We start from the raw sequence: 12899 nt of genomic DNA on the forward strand, positions 1-12899 counted from the left end.
GCAGGGGTGGGCGGTGGCAGGGGGCATGTCCTGGAACCTGCTAATTCTCTCTCATTTGTTTCTCTTCTGATGTTGGCTTTATTCTCTCAGGCCAGCCGTCGCTACCACATGGGAACCACTGCCTCTGGCTTTAGTCTCATTATCAGGGAGGCAAGAGCTTTTCCCAGCTTCTGATAGAAAATCCCAAGGAAGGGCTCTAATTGGACTAATACTGGTCACATACCCAGACCCACCAGATCACCATGCCAGGGGATGGGGGAACTGGGAGTGGCCCAGCCTGCGTCAGGGGACAGGGTTCCGATTGTCAGTCTCCACCTGGAGCAGTCGGTTGGAGTCAGGGAGGAGCACTTCTCCCAGTAAGTGTATGTGGTGGGGAGGGTCCTTCTCAGTAGGTTACACAGGATGTTCCCGCTCCACTTAGCTTACGTTTGTCCTTACCTGGCAAGAGCGAATGACTTCCTAGGCATTTCCTTTAGGGCCTGTCTCAAGCTAAGCTAGGAACGACTGGTGAGTGACCTTGACTTCACGGGTGAATCATGCTGACCGTGACCCAGGCACAAATGGCAATGCCTTACTTTGGTGCAGCTTGGGTCACCATAACTATGGTGATATTATTAGAAATTCTCTCCCACTTTCCATTTAAAAATGAACAGATCTCCGACCTACCTCTACCTTTCCTTTTTCCATCTTTTTTAAAAAATTTCCTCTCCTCCTGCTGAGCAAAATTAGCTCTTAGCAGGTCAAAACAGGTTTTTAGCTAATTTCTCTTTCTTGAAGTACAGGTGATAAGCATCCAAGTTAGCCAGTGTTGTTTTTCTGCCCACAGGTGGTTGATTGGCTTTGTGATAGATTGAATATCTGTTTGTCTTCTGAAGTCGCCCAGATAGTCTGGAAGGGGAAGTATACTGCTATAAGGCATGCTCTTTTAATGGGAAGGTTACTCTGTGGTCTTTGGCAAGTGGCTTCTACTTGAGCCTTAATTTCCATATCTATAATATGGGGCTGCTGTGCCATGCATTAGTATGGGTTCATTAGAAATGAGAGATCAGGGAATCCAGGATCCATAAACTCTTGCCTTTACTGCCCCCTTTTCCCTTTTCTTTTTCTCTCTCCCTTCTCTCCCTCTCCCTTTACTGTAACCCCTATACCTTTTGCTGTAGCTGTTGTTACTACCTGATTTCAAATTTGTGCTGATGAAAGCCAAATCCTGAACTCTTGCAACATCATCTCTTGTTTAATGGTCAGCATTTGTGTGCCTTTTGGGTCAGGGATGAGCACTGCATTTGCAGAGAGGGGTGCACTAAGGTAGAAAATGAAAGCATTTCAAAGCTAATGAATCAGGGACTTCCCTGGTGGCGCAGTGGTTAAGAATCTGCCTGCCAATGCAGGGGACATGGGTTCGATCCCTGGTCCGGGAAGATCCCACATGTCTCGGAGCAGCTAAGCCTGTGTGCCACAACTACTGAGCCTGTGCTCTAGAGCCCGTGAGCCACGACTACTGAGCCCGCATGCCACAACTACTGAAGCCTGCGCACCCTTGAGCCCATGCACCGCAACAAGAGAAACCACTGCAATGAGAAGCCTGTGCACCGCAACACAGACTAGTCCCCACTTGCCGCATCTAGAGAAAGCCCACATGCGACAACAAAGACCCAACGCAGCCAAAAATTAAAAATTAAAAAGAAAAAACAAAAAAAAAACTACTGGATCTCGGGAGGGAAGCAGAAATTGAAATGCAGTTGCTGGACGTGGTTGCAAAACTCTTGAAAGTGGAGAGAGAAAAATAGCTGCTTGTTAGGACCTGGCACATGTGCTCCGAAGGCTCACTGTTTGAACTCACTTGTTAATCAGGAGGTGGGAAACAGCCTCTAGTTCCTGCTGTCAGCACGTCTCTTGCAGTTAAACTTGTCAAGGAGGAGGATAATGAGCTGGAGCTGAGAAGGAAGCACTTTGCTCACTAAACTGGAGCTCAGAATTATTTTCTCTCACAACCAGATTTTAAGGATTTCAACCTACCCCAAGTCAGCTCCTATTCCCAGATAAAGCTTGTTTCATTGGTAATGTGAGTGACCCCCCCCCTGCTTCCCAACCACAACTTTTTAAAAAAATTGAGATACAGTTGACATATAACATTGTATTAGTTTCAGATATAGAACATAATGGTTTGATATACGTGTATATTGTGAAGTGATTGGCCACAATAAGTCTAGTTAACATCCATCACCTTACATAGTTACAATTTTTTTCTTGTGATGAGAACTTTTAAGATATACTCTCTTAGCAACTTCCAAATATACAATACAGTATTGTTAACTGTAGTCACCATGCTGTGCATTGCGTCTCTAGGACTTATTCATCTTATAACTGGAGGTTTGTGCCTTTTGACCACCTTCACCCACAACTTAGTAATGGCTTTTCTGAAACTTTGGAGTACAACCCACTATGGTTCGCCACTTGCTCTGTTGTTTAGACCCAGATTAGCTAGCCTCTGGATAAACAATCTATGGCTTCTACTCTAGCCTCTGCCATTACCTCACTTTGTAACTTTTATAGATAACTCCCAGACTCTGGACCTCAGTGTTTCTCGTCTGTGCACAGGGGTTAATAATGCTTACTTCACACCATTGTCGTGAGGATTAAAGAAGACAATATATTTAAAAGGCCTGGCATAGTAGGTGCTCAATGAACCAGAGCTGTTGTGTCTTCCGAGGTTGGCTGGCTTCTAATTTGTTGAATTCTGTCTCCCCTGGTGGTGACAGCCTGGACAGGGACAGGGGCCTGGACAGGGACAGGGACCTGTCCTTTTTACTCATAGCTCAGTGCAGGCACTTTATTAGTGTTTATAGAATAAACAAGTGACACCGCTGAATTCTTTAATCCAAAGAGGAGTAGAAAATGCTTAGAAGTCGGGGCTTCCCTAGTGGCTCAGTGGTTAAGAATCTGCCTGCCAGTGCAGGGGACACGGGTTCGAGCCCTGGTCCGGGAAGATCCCACATGCCGCGGAGCAACTAAGCCTGTGGCCACTACTGAGCCTGCGCTCTAGAGCCTGTGAGCCACAACTACTGAAGCCCACGCGCCTAGAGCCCGTGCTCTGCAACAAGAAGCCACCGCAATGAGAAGACCGTGCACCGCGACGAAGAGCAGCCCCCGCTCGCTGCAACTAGAGAAAGCCCGCGTGCAGCAACAAAGACCCAACACAGCCGAAAATAAATAAATAAGTTAATTTAAAAAGGAAAGAAAATGCTCAGAAGTCAAGTTAATATCATGTGCTCATGGGGGAAATATCAGGAGGCTTTGAACAGTGGTTATTTCTGGTGCAGAAAATATCAGAGAAGAAAATACTTTCTTCCACTTAGTTTTTTCATAACACCTCCTTAATCATTTTTGAAGAAGGAGGGTTTATCCATCTTCACTGTTGCAGAGCCAGGGCAGGTTCTGGGTATCGGACCTTAGCATCTTGTAGGTTTCCTAGGGAAGCTTGTCTTCCTAGGGAAGCTTGTCAGCCTGGGAGCTTGGAGAGCGGTGGATGCTTGCTGCGGAATAGAGTGTCCCACCACACGCTGAGGCTCCTCCCAGCCTCACTCTCCTAATATTGGAGGGTCAGAAAGAGAACCCAAGGCCTGAAGAGGCCTCGGGGAGTAGAGAGGGCTTGCGCCTGTGATGTGAGCAATGTTTGAGGTTGCTGCTAGGGAAGATGTGGGAGGAAAAGCCCGATTAAACCTCCCAGGGCTCCAAAGCAGGGCAGTATTCCATGCTGGGAAGGGCACTCAAAAGAACCAGGCACCTGGATGTAGAGGTGAACAGTGGGGGCAAAGGAGGAGGTTTTAGGGGTGGGGACCAGCACAGAGAGGCAGGTGAGCCCCAGCCTGGGGAAGGTGGACACAGAGACGTGCTGCAGCAAGAAGTTGCAGAAGTGAGCAGGACTGCGGGCTTGGAAGGGCAGGCCGAGGGGCCTGGATTGTACTGCGAGGCAGGCTCTGTGTGGGGGCTGCCCCATGGGAGGAGGGAGAAGTGCTGGTCACCGTGCAAGACAGGCTGGGGGAGGAGTTCCTGGGCACGGGAGCAGAGGAAGGAGAGGCGGTGACTGTGGGAAGCAAATGCAGGAGGCTGACAGTTGGAGGAAACAATCTCTCTGGCCTTATCTGACCTCTTTTCTGCCTGTAGAGAAGAGCCCGACTTGGCCAGGGCTGCCGGGAAGGAGCATGTCCTGGCCTGGCTGCTCCGGCCACATGCTCTGGAGTGGAGTGGAGTGCCCAGGTCTCCAAGCGACTTCTTGTCAGGCCTTCAGGGTCACCAGGAGGGGCCCTGTGTGTGCATCTGGCTTCCAGGATGGATGTGGTCCAAGCAGGGAGGCCCCCCTGAGGGTTCCCCCTGCTCCACTCTGGCCCCCACCCGCATGGATCTCTGCAGCCTCCCAGGCAGCGAAGTTCCCTGGGCAGGTGGCAGAAGCAGGAGCCACAGCCAGGGAGGGAGGAAAGTGGCGTTATATAAGTTGCAAAAAAGGAGGCTGGCTTGCCATGTGACTAGAAATCAGATACAAGGACAGTCACAGAGGCAGTGCAGCCGCTCCTGAGCAGCAGTTGTGGCCTGGAGAGTGGTGTCTGAGCAGCAGGGCGGGGTGAGGGAGTGGGTGTCTGGTGCTGTGAACTGCCTGTCTTAGAGGGCAACCCGTGAAAGAATCATTTTTTGTGATCCTGTAACGTGTGTGCTATTTAAATGCCCACAGTTCATTCGATTGATCCTGGTCTCCATCTGGTGAGGTTGCGAGAGCTGGGATTGTTATCACTGCTTTACTGATACGCAGACCACAGACTACAGAAGCAAAGGGACTTGCTGAAGGCTGCACTTAGAGCAGGCGGCAGGGCCAGGATTTGAACACAGGTCCCCTGTCTCTGTAGCCAGTGCCACTCTTTGCCTTATAACAAGGCCTAGCAGGTCATTTCTAAACAGGCCATGGGAACATTGGAAGGTGAGGGAGCTCAGGGCTTCGTGGTCCGGTTGCAGGAAGGAAAGGCCGGGACGTTCTTCGGTGGAGGGAGGGACTCATGTTGGGGCACCTCCCTGTGCCCAGCTCTCCCGGCTCCGGCCTGTCACTCAGCCTCACTTCGCACACACTGAACACCGGCCTCCAGGGTCAGGCATCTGTCCTCTGTTGGAGAAGGGTCACGGTGCTGTGGAGACGAGGACCGGGGGCTCCTCGGCGGGAAGTGTTGGTCGGGGCCGGTCCTAACACCAGGCTTGGGAAGAAACAAAGGAAAAGTTGGTTCCTGAGCTCCTGAAGGTTATAACCTCCCCGTGTGTTTGAGATAATTCTCCAGGAGGCCGAACGGTTCACCGCGTGACTTCACGCAGGTCAGTGCTCCAGGGCCGTCCCTGCACACGAGCCTTCCCTCATCACCCTGTCGCAGCAGCAGCCCCCTCACTGTCTGGGCTCTTACCAGGTTTTGTTATTATTTTCTTCATGGACTTGAGACCACCTGATGCTGCACATTGGTTTGTTGGTTTGTTTAGTCTGTCTCCTCACACTAAAGTGTAAGCTTTGTGACAGTGTGACAGCTGGCCGTTGTGTCCAGGTACATGCGTGGTGCCGGCATGTAGCAGGAGCTCAGTGGACACGGGAATGAGTGCTGTGGCAGCAGGGAGGGTGGGGAGAGGACAGGTCCAGGCATCACAAGGTCTGGGTTCTGGTTCCTGCTCTCTCCAGTTTTTGCTGTGTGACCTCAGTCAAGTCCCTGGATCCCTTTGGGCCGTAGGCTTTTCGTCTCCACCATGACGGGGAGGAACCAGATGCCCTGTGAGGCTGTTTCTGACGCCTGCGTTCTGAGCGTCTCTATGTGAGAGACGCGGGAGGTTGCCAAGGGGTTTGGAAAGATCTCGTATCCTGTGCTGTCGTGTGTTGTGCCATGTTGAGGGCTGGGTCTTAGAAAGACAGCACCCGTGGTGCTGAGTGTGTGCGTGTGTACATGGTGAGTTTACCTCCATTCATTCACAGGCATTTTGGAGCACCTCCTATGTGCCAGGTATTGTCCTGGCTCTGCAGTTACAGGGGCGAGGCAGATAGCCAACATCCCTGCCCTGGTGGAGCCTGCGGTGGGTGGAGAGAGGCTAGAGCTGGCTGGGGGCTGTGGTTAGGACCTGACCCAGGCTGGGGATGATGAGGGACTGGGTGGAGGTAGGCAGGTGAAGGACTTACTGGGATATGAGAGGGTGATTTTTTTTTTTTTTTCAGTTTACCCTTGGAAAGATACTTAAATGGATCTGTTAGAATCTGTTTAAGGATAAATAAACACATATGAGTATTGAAGGGGAAAATAATAAAATGTTAATAGTGGCTCTGGTAGGTTGGAATTATGGGGGTTTCATTTTTTTCCTCTGGTTCTCCAGATGTCCTATATAGTGTCTGTATTACTTCCGTCAAAGATTCCCTGTCAGGGTTTACGATTTTGCTCCTGGGTTTGGCCTGCTCTGGAGCGGGTCTCATTGTTTGCTTTGCTGATGTCTGTCCACAAAGTCCTGGGGACCTTTACCAAGTCCCAGCCTCAGTAAGTGAGAATTCTTGGCTCTGCCCTGCCTGCTTCACGGGGCAGTTGTTTGAATCAGAGGAGACGGTAGAAGAAAAACATTTGGAAATTCACCTCTCGGCAAAGGGAAGAGCCAGTGGACTAATATTGGTGATGGGAGCCAGGGCGGGCCGCGGGGATGGTCCGAGTGCAGGGGAGGGGAATGCGGCTGGTGCTGGGGGCACTGCCTCACCCTGAAGAGCAGCTTTCAGGCCTCCCTAGTTCTCTGGCCCCGGTAGCAAGAGACTCTCCCTGACTAACAGGTAGATGCAGTTGAGCAGGCTGTTAGGGATGTGACTTCAGTGAAAGAGAATCAAACGTTGGCTCTCAGCTCCTGGCACACACATTTATAAAACCCACATGCTCTGTGCATGAGGTCAATAATAGGAGTTCCTGCCTCCATCCCATCTTCCTTTCGTCTTTGGTCTGTAGCCTCAGCAAGCATCCAGGTCTTCCTACCTTATGATCCGGCGGCAGATATTGTGTCTTGCCAACAGGGGCAGTTGAAACAACAGACCTTGAAATCTTGATTATTCATGGTAACTGACTCCTCCTGTGGGTCATCTGGCTCAGTCTGGATTCTCAAAGAGTGGAAAACACTGGCTTTCTGTCCCGCTTCTACAGCAGCTTGTCATTCCTCTGCTGACAGCCCTTCCTCGAACCCTGAACGAAGGGCAATAAGGGGCCTTGGTGTCCAGTGCTCCTAAGCCAAGGGCTGGCTCTGTGATGGGGGCTTGGGTGTGTCGTGGCATTCGTGGTCAGGGCTGGTCTGTCTGGGGAGCGCTGACCTTCCCCTTCCCAACCTACCTGTGACAATTCTCTACTTTTCTGTTTTCTTTTCCCTACAGATGTCAAGCCTTCCAACATCCTAGTGAACTCCCGTGGGGAGATCAAGCTCTGTGACTTTGGGGTCAGCGGGCAGCTCATCGACTCCATGGCCAACTCCTTCGTGGGCACAAGGTCCTACATGTCGGTATGAGCAGCTCGTTCCATTTTTCCAGCTTCTTATCTGATCAGGAATAGGAGCCAAGTGGGTGGAGCCAGACCCTTGTGCTTGGGTGATGGGGGTGGGTGAGAAAGAACGAGGGATGAGGCATTGTGGTCCCCTCCCTGAGGAGATCAAAGTCTGATGGGGAGATGGTCTTGGCCTTTCACAGGCCGTGGAGCATGGTTGGGGCCCTGGGGCCCTGACTCAGTGGAAGAGATAGTAGGATCGCAGCTTCAGCTCACTGGCACTTGGATGTTTCCCAGAGCTTGGCTTCCATTCTGATGACACTGAGCTCCAGCTACCCTCAGGACCTCTGCCTGATCGTCTTCAGACCCTCTGACTGACATGCCCAGACATGCCCCCACCCCACATTGCCCCACCATTTCTATTAGCAGTAAGTAGCATCACTATTTCCTTAGTTTTTCAAGGTAGAAACCTGAGCATCAGCCTTTAACCTTTCTTCCCAGCTCCCCATCCTTTTAGCATCTAGCAACCCCCAACTCCCATGAGTCTATTCAGAATTGTCTCCCCATTCCAGCCTCTTCTCTCCCTCCTCACTGCATGTCTCCCAGTTACCTGCCCGTCTCTCACCACAGCACACCTACCTGGTCCCCTGGCTGGAGTCTAGCTCAGCTGACAGCCTGAGGTCACTGAGGTGTTTCCTGCTTCCAGCCCTGCTGGCTTCCACCGCGCCCAGGGGTGACATTGGCACGTTCTCTTGCTTCCCCCATACAACCAGCTCCCTGGGGGGCAGGGATAGGGCCGGAGGTGTCTCTGTTGTCCCAAGGGTCTGGTTTGGCTCCTGGCACACTGTAGATGTTCAGGGAATTGTTGCCAAGTGAGTGAATGTTTGGTTGACTGAATGGGTGAGTAAATGGCTAACGCGCTCGTGAGAAGGATTCAGAAAGGGGAAACGTGGCTCTGGATGAGTGCTGACCAGGGCAGAGTAGAGGAGCGTTAGCTGGAGGAGTGGGAGGCCTTCGCGGAGGTGGAAGGAGGGGCCGGCACGGGGGCTCAGGGCATCGTAGCACGTTGTGTTTTATGTACACTCTTCAAGGACTTTCACATCCTGCAGTGATGACCCTCTTTCATCTATATGGTTGTCCCATGAAGTAAAGATTAGTGTACCCATTTTAGAGATGAGGAAATCTAGACTCAGGGAGGTGAAGTGACCTGCCCACTTCACCTTGCAGAGCTGGCGTTGAAAGCCAGGCTTCCTTGCCGGTCAGTCCCCCTTTGCACTGCAGGCTCTCACTTGCCTCTTAGGTAAGATTTGGCAGCTGTTCCTGGCCTCCCTGTGTGGAAGGTCCTGCTCACACCCTCATTCCTTCTTGTCTGTCCCCTCCCCACACTGTGACTCCAGCCACGGGTAACATGACTCACCTGGCGCTGACCCACATCGCCACCCCCTCCATTCCAGTGGCTAAAGGCATGAAGCCCATCAGCTCTTCAGCTTCTTCCCTAAATGTCTAAAAACTGAGCAGCTAGCACCCTGGGCTACTCAACTGCCAACTATCAAGTTCAAAATCGATTAAAAGGCCCTGGAACCTATATTGATCCAGGGTTCAGTGGTTTGGGTTTCTGTGGTTACATGGTCAGTTCCAAAATAGTTCAGTGTTGGGGTTAGTGAAAAATCCTATGGGTGAAATGAATTTGATGTCTAAATAAGTGCACGATGGTCAGAATAAAGATTTTTTTTTTTTTGGTAGCGTTCTTGAAATACATGTACTATTTCAATTAATGCTCAATAAAAATAATGCTTTGTATAGCACTATATATATTTCTTTCTCTTTGACTATTCTCACCAATAACAACTCATATTTGCATAACATTTTGCAACATCTAACGTAACATTTTCATTTGATTTGACCTTTCCAGTGCCCTAGTTAGTAGAGCAGGTATTTTGTTATGTTGTTACTATCATCATTAGCCCCATTTTGTTATGTTGTTAGCCCCATTTCATTAGCCCCAGGGAACTGAGGCTCAGGATCACCCAGCTTGTAAGTCCCAGACTTGGGACTTGAACCCAGATCCTTTGCCTTTTCTACTCTTCGATGTTGCCCAAGAACAGTGAGTTAGTGGCAAAGCTGGTCTTAGAACTCAGCTTTCCTTACTCTCAAGGCCAGTGTTCTTTCTACCCACTGATACCTCATTCATGACCCATGTTCCAGAAGCTTCATGTTTTTGGACTCAGGACTCAAGATGAACCTCTCATGCTGGGCTTTGGATAAGCTGTCCTGCACATGCAAGACAGTGACATGGTTGAGCAAAGCTGGAGCCACAGCTGAAGCTTAGCCAGGGCCCAGCTGGGTAGGATGCTGTTAGTTCAGGGCAGGTTACAGGGGAGACAGCAGTTAGGGGTCAGACCCACGGGAGCCAGCTAGGATTTAGTAGAGACAGTATTTGGGGGCAGGTGGGAAGCCAAATTCAAGAGGTTAGTGGAGGTCCTGAAACAGGATGTGAGCTCTGGAGAGGAAGGGGCAGAAGAGGATAAAATGCATCAGTAGACCCAGGGCTGGGACCACGCAGGGCAGCCTTGCCCTCTCTTGCAGTGCAAGCAAGCCTCAAAGGGGCAGGAAGCCCCAGGTATTCATGAGGACTCACCCATCCCTCTCCTGCGTGGGCCAAGCTAGCTCACAGGTGATAAATGTGTCTGTCTCTCCTGCAGCCAGAAAGACTCCAGGGGACTCATTACTCGGTGCAGTCGGACATCTGGAGCATGGGGCTCTCTCTGGTTGAGATGGCGGTCGGGAGGTATCCCATCCCTCCTCCAGATGCCAAGGAGCTGGAGCTGATGTTTGGGTGCCAGGTGGAGGGAGATGCGGCTGAGACACCGCCCCGGCCAAGGACTCCCGGAAGGCCCCTCAGCTGTGAGTGGCCTGGTGTGGCCCCAGCTTGGCCTGTGGGTGGTCTTTTGCTGTCAGGGGTTTCTGGAGGGCTGATTCTCTGTCTCTGGAGCCAGGCTGGGGCATGGGTCTCCAGGTGTAGGAAATTATTATTACCAACAACTTCCTACCATTTGTTGAGTGCCCACTGTGTTCCTGGTACTGCGCCTAGTATTTTATATGTATTATCTAATTTTAAAAATCATGACTTTGTTTTAGGTAGATTTTTTTAAAATTGAGATAAAATTAACATAAAACGCACATTTTAAAATGTACAGTTCAGTGGATTTTAGTATATTCCTCCATGTTGTACAACCATCACCACTGTGTAATTCAAGAACATTTCCATCACCCCAGAAAGAAACCATCTCCATTAGCAATCACTCCCAGATGCCTCACCCTGACCGCCGGGCAATCACCAGTCTACTTTCTATCTCCATAGACTTGCCTAGCATTGTCTAATTTTAATAGCAGTCGTGTGTGAGCACTACTCTAATTTCCATTTTAAATGCGAGGAAACTGAGGCACAGAGTGCTTGACTCGCCACATGCATTTATTTGTAAGTGGCCAAGCCTGACTCTGAGGTGGTAAAGCACTGTGTAGCACTGCCTGCCTTTCTGAACTGTGAAGGAAACCTGGTATTGGAAGATCCTGGCCCAGCTATCATCTTCTGATGTAGCCCCTGCTAGGACATTCCTGTCTGACCAGGGAGACCTGGTCTTTACCTCCATGAGGCCCACATGGGAGAGGGCACGTATGAAAGGAGAAACAGGAGGGGGCAGGGGTAGCCGATGGCGAGTTGTTGCAGGGGCTGGTGGCTGTGGCCCTGGAGAGCCAAGAGGAAGAGACCCAAGTTCAGGGAAAATGAAAACTAAATAACTCTAAAGGATTTAGTTATTATCTCATTTGCTCCTCTTTCAGTGTAAGGAAGGGGAGAAAGGCGGACATAATTTTTACCCATCTCTACAAAACTCAAAACGAGGCTCAGTGGTCAGCTGATTTACCTAAGGTCACAAATCTTGGATGCGGCAGAGCCCAGACTCCGACCCTGGTCAGCTGACTCCGTGGCTTTGGCTGGTCCCCTCTGTGTTCAGGCCTTACCTGTGGCTCTTCTGTCTCTCTTTATTGTCCACGACTCTGTTCCAGTCACTAGGGTCCGTGCCCACCCCTAGCCTCATACTGGCAAATAACCTTCTGTTTCTGAGAAGTGTTTTCTTTTCTCTTTTTATAAAATCTGTAGCTTATGGAATGGACAGCCGACCTCCCATGGCAATTTTTGAGTTGTTGGATTACATAGTCAATGAGGTAAGGTACTGCATGGCTTTTGGGATTTATTTGCTCCTCTTAAGAAAAAAACTCACAGTTGATGTGTCTGGGAAACCTCTGAACTGTTCCCACAGTATGGGCTGCCTGGGCTCCAAGATTCGTGTGTCCTGGTTTGTGCGTTATGATCCTGGAATTGAGTGGCTGGTTTAGAGGCTGCAGAAGTCCCTTCCCCAGGAACATCTTCATGCAGCTCTGAGTCCCTCCTCCTCTCTCAGATTCAGGAGCCTCCACCTGCCCACTGACATTCTCATCCTTCATTCACCAGGCATTTCCTTTTTTTCACCTAGCATTTCTTGTGCACTTACTATGTGCTAAGCACTGTGGGGTGGTGGTAGGAGTGAGATGGGGATCTACAAATGGAAAAACAGTCTCAGGTCTTAAAGACTGTTAGATTGTGTAGGGGAGGCAAGGCAAATGCATGTGTAACTGCAATATATGGTTTTCTCCATATAAAGCAATGAACATAAAAAGTGACATTGCAGAAGGAGATATGGAAAATATTCACTGTTAGTTGTGTGAAAAAAGCAGATTATAAAATAGTGTATATACTATGATTGGTTCTTTAAAGAAATCTATGTACGCATGTATGTGCACATAAAGCCTGGAAAGTAATATGATATTGTGATTATCTTGAAGTGATGGAATAACAGGTGATTCAATTGCTGTTGGCTAACTTTAATACAAAGAAGATATATTATTTGTGAAATATATATACCAGTATGTTTAAATGTAAAAAGGATCAAGGAAGGGACTGACAAGTATTCATCAGTTTGGGTTTGGGGGAGCGGGAAGCTAGGGACTAGCACCATGGCTGCTCAGAGGAGGGTGGGGCAGGGCTGGAGGAGCTTGAGGGCAGGACAGGATTTCAGATGATTAAGAAAGGCCAGCACTCTCGGCGTCCTCCGGAGCAGCATGGGTAGAGGAAGAGAATGGTCTAGCTCTGACCTGTTTGGGAGGCAGCTGGAGGCCTCCCACTCGGCTGAAGTGCATGTAAAGGGCATCACCCCATTTTCTTCTTCCTTGAGACTAGTGGAGTTTCATGCTTTCTTACTGCTCTCTAAAACCAGACCCCCGAAGGCTCAGATAGGTCCCCTTGTTCATTACAAACTCAGCGGGGAAAATCCTGGCTCACCCCAGCAG

At 49.9% G+C, this 12899-nt stretch overlaps 1 protein-coding gene across 2 annotated transcripts in view; it reads left to right on the forward strand.

Moving 5' to 3' along the window:
- Positions 1-12899, forward strand: part of MAP2K1 (mitogen-activated protein kinase kinase 1) — a 79855-nt gene that overhangs the window by 62591 nt on the left and 4365 nt on the right. For both annotated transcript variants that reach the window (XM_081228517.1, XM_081228518.1), the window contains exons 6-8: positions 7409-7533; positions 10217-10418; positions 11674-11738. In XM_081228517.1, the coding sequence (XP_081084643.1) occupies positions 7409-7533; positions 10217-10418; positions 11674-11738 (392 nt within the window). The remainder of the gene's footprint in view (positions 1-7408; positions 7534-10216; positions 10419-11673; positions 11739-12899) is intronic.

This window comes from Mesoplodon bidens (genome assembly GCF_964165515.1).
Source record: "Mesoplodon bidens genome assembly, chromosome: 3".
NCBI lineage: Eukaryota > Metazoa > Chordata > Mammalia > Artiodactyla > Ziphiidae > Mesoplodon > Mesoplodon bidens.